Here is a 13,680-nt window from a genome sequence, read left to right as displayed (position 1 = left end):
GAGAGAGAGAGAGAGAGAGAGAGAGAGAGAGAGAGAGAGAGAGAGAGAGAGAGAGAGAACGAGGGAGGGAGGAGAGAAGTGCGCGGCTGAGATTCCCCCAATCGAAATTTCAGCCCTATTCTTTCGTGACACGAACTTTCTAACATCCATATATTCTGCAGGATCAGTGGATGTTGAATATACATGAACTCGTATATAGTCATTACTTGAAACTTGCTTCACATTGAGAGAAAAATGTTTGATATTTGCTACCATAACTATAATCACATAAAGAAATGATTACTATAAATTATGGTCAAGACAACCATTTTTTAATCAATTGTACTATAATTTTAGTGATAATAATCTTATATGCATGTTACTACTACTATCTTCGTGTTGGAACAACAAAAATATAGTTAAGGCCCAATTTGACAGCAACTATATTTTTTGGTTGTTCCAACACGAAGATAGTAGTAGTAACATGCATATAAAATTATAATACAATTGACTAAAAAATTGTTGCCTTGATCATAATTTATAACAATTATTTCTCTGTGTAATTACAGTTACAAATACCAAATATTTTTCTCTCAGTGCAGATGAGATATACAGATTCGAATTTAGAGTCAGATGTAAAGTTTTCAATTAAACCACGATTGCGAATGTAATGTCATATATAATTCAAATAAAATGCTCTCATCTAACTGTAACTTGAAATTTCTCAAATCTCACGTGACACAAGTTTCAAGTAACGTCTATTAATACTGGCCATAGCAACTGACAAGTAAACCTACCCAAAAGTAACACTCGGATTTCTTTCTAACAAATATTCTAATTTCATTCTAACGGATTTCTTTGGAACAAATGTAGAAGTACAAAAAATATTTAGATCATATTTAAGTCATATTTAAGTCGTATTTTTTCATTTGTATCATCACTTGTATCATCACTTGTTCTCACTTGTATCATCAAGTGTAACAAAAATACATAAGAAATCAAATTAAATACAAGATATAGGCGTTTTTGATTTGCTGATTATGATGATATGATATGAAGTAAAATTATTTATAAATAATAAAATGTTTAGACAAAACATATAAAAAGTTGAAAAAAATTATTTATACAAATAATTTTTCGATTTGGGTGAGATTCGAACCATTTTTGACTCATTTAGCACAGATTTAAAATATTTCGATTGGAATCTCGGTTAAAAAAATTTAGAATGGTTCGTGTCTCAATAATTTTGTTAAAATTATTTAACTGTATCATGCATTCAATTTTATTTCTTATGCAGTTTTATTGTACTTGTTGATGATAGGAGTGAGAACATTAAAAAGCTATAAACTAAATCTCGTGAAACTCGAAGTGGCCCAAAATGCAAAAGTATGACCTAAATATTTTTTGTACTTCTACGCGGAAAAAAGGTTTGGTTGAATTAACCAAATATCTGGTCGAATATGAACGATCCAGAAATTCCGATTGAAGTAACCCGAATTCTGTTTAACTCAACCAAAAATCTTGTTAACTTAAACAGAATTCGGGTTACTTCAATCGGAATTTCTGGATCGTTCATATTCGATCAGATATTTGCTTAATTCAACCAAACCTTTTTTTCCGTGTACATTTGTGTCAAATTAAAAAGAAATCGGAGTGTACCTTTTGGGTAGGTTTACTTGTGAGATCTTACTTAATGGCTTTAAAGCCTGATCTACAATATCTACAATATGCTCTTTGCATTCTGTTTCTTGTCTTTTGTCTTTTTCTGGCTTAAAGCTTAAGGTTTGAGTCAGAAAGAGATAAAGAGAAAGAAGCAGGAAGCAAAGAGCATATTGTAGATCAGGGTTAAATGGCGGAAAACGCACGAAACGTCACTTGTAGATTCTAAAGAGAACCTCTCAGCAAAGTTAGTGGGTTAAATAGAATCAAAAGAAACTGACGGAACATTCAAGTGGGCGTTAAGTGGAATATTGAGGCCGAAAGTAGAATTCAAATTTAATAGACTCGGGAGGAGATCATCCCAATCTCTCGTCGGGATCTACGGCAGGGTCCACGAAATCGGTCCGAGCGGGACCAGCGGAATCGACGCCCGTAGACAGGAATATAAACGGGCCATCGGGTCGAGAGAAAGTTACGCGCTTAAGACACGTCTCGCTGTCACGAGCCTCGTGTTACGCCACGCAACAACCGTACGGACAGGCGCATAGTCTTTATTAACCTAAAGATGTCAGACTCTGGCTTACGCCGGTATGCAATAGCGAACGTGAAAGTGCAAGTTGCGCGGTAACGAGCCTCATGACGCGAATAACGCGTTCGACGGCGCGATTTTTTCGACCGAAGCTCTCGTGTCCTTCGCCTACCGTTGAAATAAGATAAGGTGAACCGCAGAATTATTGGCATCCCTCTTAGTCACTGACACTCTAGAAAGACCTGATTTTCCTTGCGCCATCTGTTCGCAGGTTTAGTTGTGGAGATCTCTTTCGGCATCATACATTGCAGGCAAGAAAGAACTTGACTGCAGCGCTGTTCACACGAAAAACCAGTGGTAGAACTATGTAAAAAATAGACGAAGAAATGGAAAAAAATTTCCTATCTATACAATCACGTGCACAGATTTGTCGTGCAACGATTCGTCGAGTTGTCACACGTGATTGTATAGACAGGAAACTTCTTTCTATTTCTCTGCTATTATTTTAACGTAGTCCCACCACAGGTTCTTTTAGAGAGAGAGAGAGCGCCAATCTTTTCCTAGATCAAGTTTCGCATTCTCGTGAAGAGAATAAGTATGAATTTTTCTAAGATTTGTAATGAGTATTTCAAGACTATCATCAAGAAAGTATTCTTTGTAGAAAATATCTATTAAGTAGTAAAAGGAAAGTAAACTGAGTAATCGCTTTTCTTAGCAGTGGAATCATACGTTTCTGTGCGTAGGAGAAATGAAAGAAATAGTGAAAGAAAAAGAGGACGCATTAATCATGTGATTGCTCTTCCTCCTTTCTTCTCCCTACCTGACAATTAGACATCTTGCTCTTTGTCGCTTTCTCTCTCTCTCTCTCTCTCTCTCTCTCTCTCTCTCTCTATTATCTCCTTCCTACTAATGCTAACTTTATCCCTCTTGCAGCAAAGCGCAGTCTATTTTGTAGAACCATGAGTTTACTCCACTCTACCCTGGTGTAGCTTCAAAACACACTCTTATCCTCAATTCTACTCCCCGACCTACCCCGACCTTCTCACTCGGTTATCTACGATCGCGTTCGCGAAAACGATTACGAAAGCCGATAATCGAGTTCGCGAGATGTTCGACGAAAGTTCGTTGTCGCCGATAATCTCTCGCTAAATTCGGTAAATCTTTCTTCCCTCCCGTTTGATAATTACTTCTTACTGTAAGAATCCGACAGACAGACGCTTGAATTTATTAATTCTCTAAATTAAATTTTCTAGACTTTTTTATCACGCGTCGTGAAAGAAGCACGACTTACCAATTACCAGTGTTCTGTCAACGTGACTACGGTTAATTTCCATTTCTCAATTTCTACCTTCCCTGCCTAGCCGCCGATTGAAAAACACGGCAACGTCCGCACGGAACGTGACGGACACGCAACGTATACAACGAGAGCGCGATCAATCGCGCAGCTCCTCTCGATCTTCGATCGAGTGGAGAGCAAGCGTGTTACATACACTACGTACGCGAGTGGGAGGGGTAATAAGAGGGAGCGCTTGTGGGAAATGCATGAAATGCAAAATTATACCGAACGGTAAATAATGCATCGATGCGCACCGAAACGCGTGTGTACCGTCGACCCGCGTTGTTCAACACGACCATGAAAAATGTATGCATGCACGCGCGTACGCGACACGCTCGCTCGCAACACGATCTTCGCGATCCTTAACAACGCAAGGTATAAACCGCGATATATTTCGCGAGGACGCGCGCGCGAGAGAGAAAGAGAGAAGAGACAAGCTACCGATGTTTTTCCGCCACCATCGCCGAATTTGGAAATAGAAATCCTGTCGCCGACGCGCTAGCGTTTCGCTAAACGCAGGAAACTATCATTTTGGGTGTGATTCATTAGACGCTGCAAATATTTTGCAGCGCCGTATGAATCATGCTTTTTTATGCGCTTCAAAGCGCTTGATCGTGCTCTCTGCTGCTAAGAAAAATGATGACTCAGCTTATTTCCTTTCTATTAAGTGATGGTTATTTTTGACAAAGAATATTTTTTTAATAGTAAACCCAAAGTATATTCATCAAAAATTTTTGATAATTTTATTCATGTATCAAAAGAGAGAATTTATTTAGAGAACTTAATTTTTAATTTATAAATCAAGGTAAATCAATTATAATTTTAAAGTAAATTAATTCTTTATATGCAAGAATTAAGTTTTGTAAATAAATTCTCCCTTCGAATACATGATAAAAGTCTCTTTCACAGCGCGAAACAAGTAAATCTATATATTTTATATATAATTTAAAAAAATAATAAATGTAAACGTGTCTCTCTTTTCCTCCTTTTCCCTCGGAGGGATTCTCTATATATAGTAAAAATTAATTAATTTCTTATAAAAATATCATCAAACTTTATCAAAGAAAAAGTTGACTCAATTCTATACAGTAAACATACTGAATTTTTGCTTTAATATTTTCAATTGAAATGCTAAATTGACTAGGAATGTGTATTTTGAATAAATTTGATATTTACGATGAATTTATGATATACGATGAATATATATAGATTTTCGAACATATAAACTTCTGAAACACTTGAAACGGTGCTTCAATGCAGTACGCATCTTTTTGTGTGTGCGTTATCATTCCTCTCTTCTCCCCCCGCTCTCTCCCCGCAGCGCTACTCTATTTCTCCGATATTTAATCGAGAGAGATGTTCGCCGGTTTCACGGTTAGCTCACGTCTTTAGAGTATCGCGCGCGCGGATAAAATAAATATGCAACCGCTGTACATACCACTCTCGCCGGCGGCGATGCCAACGACCGGACGAAAGAGCAGTTCACGAAAGGCTTACCCTGTAATTCACGCCCACGCGATGACGACAACGATAAAGTAATGACTTTCCGTTCGTACGAATTCGTTCCCAGGTGAGGGGGAGGAGTATTCTTCTTGACTTTCGCTGATTACGATTGCGTGGTTTTTACTCGAATGGAAATGTCCCGCGCGACTAAAAACGAGACCTTGGCCACTCAACGGCTTGGATGATGATGATGATGATGATGATGATGACGTACAACGTCGTACTACGAACGATCGCCGCTCACGCCTAATTCCGACGTAGCTCGCCAACTAATCAGCACAGCGCGTATGTATTGCTGTCTCTGTCGCGTTATTAATACGACGACTCGGTAATTGCGTTAAACTCGCGCGGAATGTCACGTCATTATGAGATCACGACTCGGAATTGCGAAGACTCGGCTGCTTCTCTCTCTCTACGATCAGCGATGATCGTCCTTCTCGATCTTTCAAAACGACAAAAGCGCAAGGACGATCGATGGTCAACGGAAATTTTGGCGTCCTTGCTAAACGAGAATCCTGCACAGAGAATATTATAGCTCTTTCTCATACGCGCATTTTTTTCGATTTTATTCAGAAGTGGAGGAACGAACTGTCAATGAGGTCTACATCGAGGAAATATTTAAGAAATATTTAAGGAATAATGCAGTACTTAAGAATAAATATACGGCATTATGTAATAATAAAAATGAATAAAAGTAAAAGGATAGTTATTCGGTGAGAGTACTAATAATATATACATTGACTTATAGAAAATATTTTTTAAATAAAAGAATATACATTTTTCTAAAAACTTTTCATCACAGCAACTGTTTAATTCTATTTAAGTAAAGGAATTTAGATTTGAGTAAATATGTTATTACACCTGTTGAGAATATTTTTTATTTTTTAGGTATTTTTTCACTCGATATATCTTGCTTAAGAACACGGAAATTTCGCTAAGAAACATGGCAAATCTTTTAATAGCACAGTCCCCAAAATATTTCAGTTCCCAAAATATAAAGAGCACATGAAATGAATAGATAATAAATCACTACAAAATGTCAAAGTGCAAAATTCTACAGCACTTGTTCTACAGTATAAGTTTCTCTCTGTATGCGAAACCTTCGATGGTTTCGTGATCGAGGAGCGTGCTCACGAGTATTCTACCGAAAGAAAAAAACTATTAATCTTCTTCTCTCTCACAACAAATTATAGGCATTTCAGGCGCCAATCATGTTTTTTTGTTGCAACAAAAAAGTAGCTGTAGGCATATAAAGTTATTATCAACACTGCAGCAACGCCTACCGCAAAATTGCGTCTCCCGACTGTAATTGTTCCGCTGTGCAATTATAGTTGTGAATATCAAGCATCTTTTTAAGTTCCCGGTGTGCGCTTACACGACGCGAGAAATGAATGCGCGACCTTGCGTCGTCAAAAAAAAAGAAAAATACGAGCAATCAGCGCTGCATGTGCAATGTGCCTCGCGGATTCGATGTTATTAACAAATGAGGAGACGAGAGAAAGGTCCACGGTGCTCGAGCCACATTCGGAAGGCAGAAAGAAACACACCTCGCATACACCACACACACACACACACACACACACACACATTTTCCGTCTTTCGTGCAAATTTATTCGGAGGAGGACAAGATGTCGTTCTTTTTTCTTGCCGATGTTTTCTTGCTTTTATTAGATGTTTATACACATACACACGTTAAACACAGGTTCGCGCGGCGCGTTAATTATTCCGAGAATCCTTTTCCCGCGATGTAAAACGGCGATATAATGTCGGGTTTTGCAATAACCAATAACCGGAGGAAGGTGCGCTCGCGCACACCGCGCGGCACGCCTTCTCGCGATGATAGTATTATAATCGCAGGAGGAGGCACGAGGCGCGACGACGAGAGCTCATACCGAGCCGGGCACACAGCCACGTATAACGAGTTCCGCGCGGCGGCGGGCAAAATCTAGAATCTCCATCTTCCGTCTCGCGAGAGCCTAGCAAATCGATCGCCTGCAGCGATAGGGAAAATGGAATTCTCCTCATGGGAGAATTCTGACGTTTTTAATTGCGCCACAAGCCGGGACCGATCTTCCTCCCTCGCAACTCTCCCTTCTCTCTCTCTCTCTCTCTTTTTTTTATCCACAGCCCGATCGGCGTCTCGAGCGAGTCGAGGAACGAACTTTGATCCGCAATCGGGATGGATTTCCCGTTGTTGCGGTACTTTGATGAACAATTAAGGATTTGTACGTGTCATGTAACGTGAGAGGTTTGTGCAAAGCTTGCGACACTCTTCTTGGGCGAGTTTGTTTGAAAGCTATCAGACTTCTTACTCTCCAAACTTCCTGGAGTGGAATTTCACTCAAAACGAGTGAAAAATCGCTCGAATTCGGACAACTCGGCGGTCATTCTACCTTTCGGACGAAAAGTCATAAACATTTGAACTTTAAAGTGGAACTTTAAAGTTGCATTCAAATGTTTATAACTTTTGAAAGAAGCATCTTTCAAAGAAATGTTTCAGACAAAGTTTACTTATTTTTTTTCTCGTAAAATCCAAGTATGTAGCATTTATATAGAAAGTTCCATATAAAATTACGCTTTCCTTCAAGGGGGAATGGGGGCGAATTTTTGTTTACATAGATAGAAAGACCCCTCGAATACATGAAACTTTCTTATGAACAACTTTTTGATAGGACAAATATTTGTAGAGTTTTTGGGTTGTCACACTTTACGTGGATCGCTCTGTATATTACTTGCGTAAAATCATTATCATAATGTTATCATAATGTTATTTGTGTAAAACTATTGTGCTGCATGTATCGTTTGTGCAAAATCATTGTGTTGTATCAGTCGTGTAAAGTCATTATGTCATGAACATCATTTGTGCAGAATCATTTTGTTAGAGAATGTGTTGTGTTGTAAATATCATTTGTACACAAAATCATTATGTTGTGGATATTATTTGTGCAAAATCATTACACGTTGCAAGTCACGTATGCAAAATTATTGTGTTGTGTCATTTGTGCAAAATCACTGTGTTGTATCGTTTGTGAAAATCATCATGTAAATATCATTTACGTAAAATCATTATGTCGTATCAACGCATAAATATTCTATTGTATAAATCTGTCCCGCAAAAGTGTCGCAATCTTTATGCAAAGGACAAGCACAAGTTACGAAACGCACGAGTCCGGCGACGCGTTCGACGCGTGGAAACTTGACGGAGAGCTGACCTTCAGGTCGAATTCGGGAAGAAAGCGCGGCCACGACTGACCGCGATTGAAAGCGATATTATCACGGGACGTTGAGAGAGATGCGTGATTGCCCGGGAGAAATATTTTTACGATCGTATCGCCACTCAGTAATAGTACAGAGAGGGACGGGGAGGGGGGAGAGAAAAAGAGGGGGGGACGTGACAAATGCTTCGCTAAACATTATCGTTGTAGGCGTTCGTGTTATCTCGAACTTCGGGTAAAACGGGGTTAATATCCTGTTTACAGAACTCGAACGTCTCTTATCGCGGTAATAACTTATAGCGTCGGTTATTTACTAAATGGCCTCGATCGTACTCGAGATAAGCTGGTTTTAGTCCATGTCGAGAGATACGCTCTTGTATCGGTTTCGAAAAAGAAAAAAATAAAGGAACGAAAAACAAAGAGAGAGAAAGAGACAGAGAGAGAGAGAGAGAGAGAGAGAGAGAAAAAGAGAGAGAAGAGAAACTCTCTTCAAAATAGCTTTTCCTTACTATCTTTTGTCGCACGACGAACAGGGTCGATACACAGGCCGCGTATATCCGTGTCCTCGTTCGATTGTTAGCAGAACAATACTGGCGAAATGAAACGCCGCGGCGCGGTGGCGGCGGCGGTGGAGCGCCGCTCGCTTTTGCGTTACGTAGAAAAAGTTTTCGTTGCAATATCCGCTTTGAATTTTCATCGTCCCGATTACGTAAGTCAAACGAATCGAGCATTGCCTTCTCTGCTGCGCGTCCGCGCGCTGCTTGTTATACGGTGTTTTTTTTTTTTTATTCGAGACGATAATCCGCAATATCCGCGACAGAGATCGGCGTTTCGCAGAAAAGAGAATGGAAATGATTAATCAACGATGAAGCGACTCGGAGGGAGAGAGCGCAGGTGAGAGGGGAACACGCGAGGAAGCGATCACGGCGAATTTTCTTTAACTGTCCAATCACGTCTCTTTCAATTAAGTAAAACCAGCCAATAAGAGCCAAATCTAGTTAATTGATAGGCTATTGATATGCACCTTGATATGCGGTGGTCGATTTGGGTTCGATTGGTTTTCGAGAATGTTGACCGTCCGCTGCATAAAGGACTCGCGCAATTTTGTTAATTTCTACCGAAGAGGCTCGAAAATGCCGACCGAAACGATTCGTTTGATTTTGTACATGCGAATATAAGAAAATATGTATTTCGCAAGCTGTGTGTTCTAGGTCGACTCTTACCCGAGTAGAAATGTAACTAGCCGGCCTGAATCAGAGGCTGGTAAGTAGCTAGTACAGGTTGGATCAAATTTTCTAACTCGCTATTATTATCAACTCGTTATTATTGATTATTCAATATAATGAATGAAATATGTAGAATCGAGTTTATACTCTAGCTGCCTTGTGTAGCCATTACATATCGAGTATGATAGAGTAGATGGCGCTCTGTCTATCCTAAGATACATAGTCTACTTACCATATCGTCACTAACATTTTAAAATTAGAGAGCTAATCAAAATTGAGGTTACGTTAAAAATTTCAAAGGAGCAGAATTGACCGTTGTATTACTAGCTAGCAATTATTTAAGGGTTTTCGTCTCATAACTGTAATCTCGTTTGTTTAATTACCAGCCAACTTATTTATTTATTACTAGAAAAAGTGAGCATTACATTATTAGCTAGTAACGAAGTTTTACATGAATTTACTATCTCGTGGCTGGACGAGGTTCTGTTTCTACTAGGCTTGATCCTACTTTGAATATATAGAGAGAATATTACGCTGAGAGAGAGAGAGAGAGAGAGAGAGAGAGACTTGAAAAGTCATTTGTAAGATATAAAGTTTATTTCTGCGAAATATAAAGTTGATTTCTGCGAAATAAATTTTTTTATCCCACAAACAAATTTTCAAGCATTTTTCTCTCAGTGTACGGTTGGCCTACACATAAATCTTTCTGGTTGTGCCAACCAGATTCAATAGTAAAATACGGAACAACCAATTATGTGGTCGCCGCAAACCACAGAGCAATTGCTGAGTTACAGTGACGATATCTGGTTGCTCCAAGCAGAGTGTATCCATGGTAAATGTCACCTCAGCTGATTTCTAGCTGCAACTAGATCACGCACGGCTATGTTGATGTAGTTGATATGCCAAAGTAACTGAGTCATATCAAGCATACGCATTACCGCCACACAAACATAACCGGAATGATGCAACTGCATTGCTTACAACTAAATATTTCTGGTCATGAGCGCTACATCTTTTTTGTCTTTCTGTGGTTGTATTAGGTTGCTGCGCGATTTCTCTTTGGACAAAATTAGAAAATTTATATAACGTTGAGAAGGAATTTATTTACTCACCAACATACCGGTTCCGTTATTATCTACAACTTGTGAAGGCAGTACACAACTGGCAGCGCAGCTCACAAATAGATCTAACAACAATTTATTGCGCGTCGAGGATAAGCGCGCGAGATACGACAGAAATTACGCAACAACCCAATACACATGAGAGCCCGTTATTGCATTTACTCCGTCTCTCTAGTTTCTTCTCTTCTCTGCAGCACTGCTTTCTTCTGCAGCGCGAGAGCGGGCGTAAAATCGATTGTTTTCAGGCCGGATTTCCGAACGGGCCGCGAGGAGGTTGCACGTCGAGGAATCACTACAAGAAATTTTCACGGGGAACTCGAAAGTTCCTCGGAGGTCCCGACGTAATGTCAGAAGTAGAGAGGACCATCGCGCGACGGCGACGCGCGTTAACGCGGTGAAAGTCGCAGCTAATCGTTTCGCCTTAATCAACCGGCAGATATATCAAACGACAGATGGTTACGTTACGGAGAGTCCACCCGTGGGCCGCACGTGCATATGAACAAACGAACGTACGGAACTCGCGTGAATTACGAGCGAATATTTCTCAACAGAGGCATGAGAGCGCCTTTACCGCGGTCGCGAGGCCCGCTTTTCTTCCCCCTTTCCGCGATGTCTCGTCGTCGTCGTCGGAAACGTCGTACGCGAGTCTTGGCTATCGATCCAACATTAAGGTAACACCGGTACACGTGTACTGAGAGAAAAAATGGCCGATCTAACTAACTAAAAGTTACAGTTACTTCTTTAGTTGCAACCATATCCCGTAGTTGCTGGAAAATTGGCGACTACTTGATTTTTATGGTAAAAACCATGAAAAACCCATAAAAATTATAGTTTTTTACGTTTATTTCAGTAAATACGAAAAATCATGATAAATGTTTTAGACAAAAGCTTTAGATCTCACAGAGATAAACATTTTAGGTTCTATATATTTTTACCGTAATATATATATATATATATTTTTACGAATAATATATATATATTTTTACGAATAATAGTTTTCGAGAAAATGGAGTATAAAGACAGTAACAGCGTTAACATATATCGTCGTTGCGGTTAAAAAGTATAACTTTTTTTCTTAATAATTTTTTAATAAACAATGACCGACAGCTAATGTGACGATAGGTAGGGTTAGGTTAGTTTTTAGGAGGACGCGGGGAGCGTAGCCCCCCACTAGTTGTTCGATATTTTTCCCGTGTGTTGCAAATGTTAAAAATGTTAAAAATTTTCTTAAAAAATGTTGTTAGAGTTCCTTCATAACTGTAAGTTCTCTTTCCTTTATTTTTTTTTTCGTCACGATTCGGGGGAAATATACTGCCTACGTGGCGAAATAATCCGCAGAAGGGATTCGCAGAAATCGAGTATAAAGACCGTAACAATGCTGTTACGATCTTTATACTCGATTTCCTCGAAAACTATCATTCATACGATGAATATAGGACTTAAAATGTTTATCTCAGTGAGATCTAAAACTTTTGTTTAAAACATTTATCATGATTTTCCGTATTTACTAAGATAAGCGTAAAAAACCATAATTTTTATGGGTTTTTTATGCTTTTCACCATGAAAATCAAGTCGCCAATTTTCACTGTGATATTCGTAATCAGCGCGTCAATATACGTAGGAATACTGAGTTTAAAAAAAGTCGGAGGTGAATACTTTTCGAAACTTTATCCCAAACACCAAACGTTTTTCCTCAGTGTACGAACTGATGTGTACAAGCAGAAAGGTTGTCCGCCTTTTTTGTGGGTTTAGAAATCTATCATCTATTTTGTCGGATGGGAGAATTTATTTCCCAATAAAAAAATTCTCCGATTGGACAGAGCATTGAATATGTTCCTAAACTCACAGAGAAAAAAAGGCGGACAACCTTTCTCCTCGCGATTGCACATGCTTACATTTTCGACGAGTTGCACGAGTCGAAAACGAGTCGACTGGAAGAACAGGGGGAGGGGAGATACCAGGCCAGATCACATGTGGGGCCGGTTTTATTATATAGTTATTATACACTCAGAGAAAAAAATGCTTCAACCAAGATCCAACCAAGATTACGAGCTGCTTTTGATCCCGACCATATTTCTTCGTTGTTCTAACACGAAAATGGTTGTAATAATGTGCATACAAGGTCATTATCACATTATAGTAATAATATAAAAGAACTGATTTCCTCGACCACATAATTTATACTAAATTAATTATTTTTCTATATGTAATTATGTATAATTGACATTAAATGTTTTGTTCTCAATGTACGGAAAGTACATTTTGCAGATGGAGAGTTGCACGATCGAGTCTAATGAAGTCACTCGAGGAATCAAAGAAAAAATAAAAAGTGACGATCTCGCGTGCAACTCGCCCCGGGATTACGTAATAACGGGAAACGAGTCGCACTCCCGCGAGGAAAACGACACGAACCGGCAAACGACAATCTTGCAGGGGAGAAGCAGGGGAGAAAATTTGACAATCTCTCAAATTATCTCAATCACGCACTGATTCGAGTCGGGGATCTGAACGTGAATTACAGCCGAGCTGATTTGGCACGGAAATTTCATCATGCATTACGCGTTCTAATCCGACATAAACTGCTCGCGAAATCGCCGGCCAATCTGAAGATTGGCTATTGTCGAGCACCGTTATTTTCCGCCGCGGGAGGGCGCGCCGGAAAAACTGACGATGAATCGGGGCTGATGAGAAAATTGCCGAAATGTTTAGGGCAACACATGGATAATAATCAGTGCGCGCAAGTTTGAGACAACACCAGCACGGAAGAAAATAACGCGTAACTATAAGAGGTGCTTCGAACCCGTGGCGTGTTCTTCTTGCGGCGAGAGGAACACAATGGACGCTTACAGCCCGGCAACAGCGAAGCTCTACCTGCGTGTATAACCGTTAGACGTAAGGGGTTCCATTGTGGAGCCACTTCTCTCGGCCTGCCTGCTGTTACTCGTTTGTTGGGAAAAGGTATTCTCTCCGTATTTCTTCTCTACTCTTCTCGTCTCGACTCGTCTCTTCTGTCTCTTTCTCTCGCTCTCTCTCCTTACTTCTCTCTCTTTACTTTTCTCTTTCTCTCTCTCTCTCTCTCTCTCTCTCTCTCTCTCTCTCTCTCTCTCTCTCT

General features: G+C 39.7%; 1 protein-coding gene across 5 annotated transcripts in view; it reads right to left on the bottom strand.

Moving 5' to 3' along the window:
* LOC116847710 (TOX high mobility group box family member 3-like) overlaps nt 1–13,680 on the bottom strand; it is a 147,189-nt gene that overhangs the window by 20,763 nt on the left and 112,746 nt on the right. The window contains exon 1 of one of the 5 annotated variants that reach the window (XM_032823002.1): nt 8,731–11,462. The exons of 2 other annotated variants lie outside the window; for them this stretch is intronic. In XM_032823002.1, coding sequence (XP_032678893.1) covers nt 8,731–8,952 — 222 coding nt within the window. In that variant the 5' untranslated portion in view covers nt 8,953–11,462. Of the gene's footprint in view, nt 1–8,730; nt 11,463–13,680 lie in introns of those variants that run through there. 2 more of the 5 variants (XM_032822997.1, XM_032822998.1) reach the window with 2 other exon arrangements.

The sequence above is a fragment of the Odontomachus brunneus genome, unplaced genomic scaffold (assembly GCF_010583005.1).
Source record: "Odontomachus brunneus isolate Ranch 3 - 2012 unplaced genomic scaffold, Obru_v1 Obru_scaffold_082, whole genome shotgun sequence".
Lineage (NCBI taxonomy): Eukaryota > Metazoa > Arthropoda > Insecta > Hymenoptera > Formicidae > Odontomachus > Odontomachus brunneus.
Note: the sequence above shows the minus strand (reverse complement) of the source record. Positions and strands in the feature narration are given on the sequence as shown.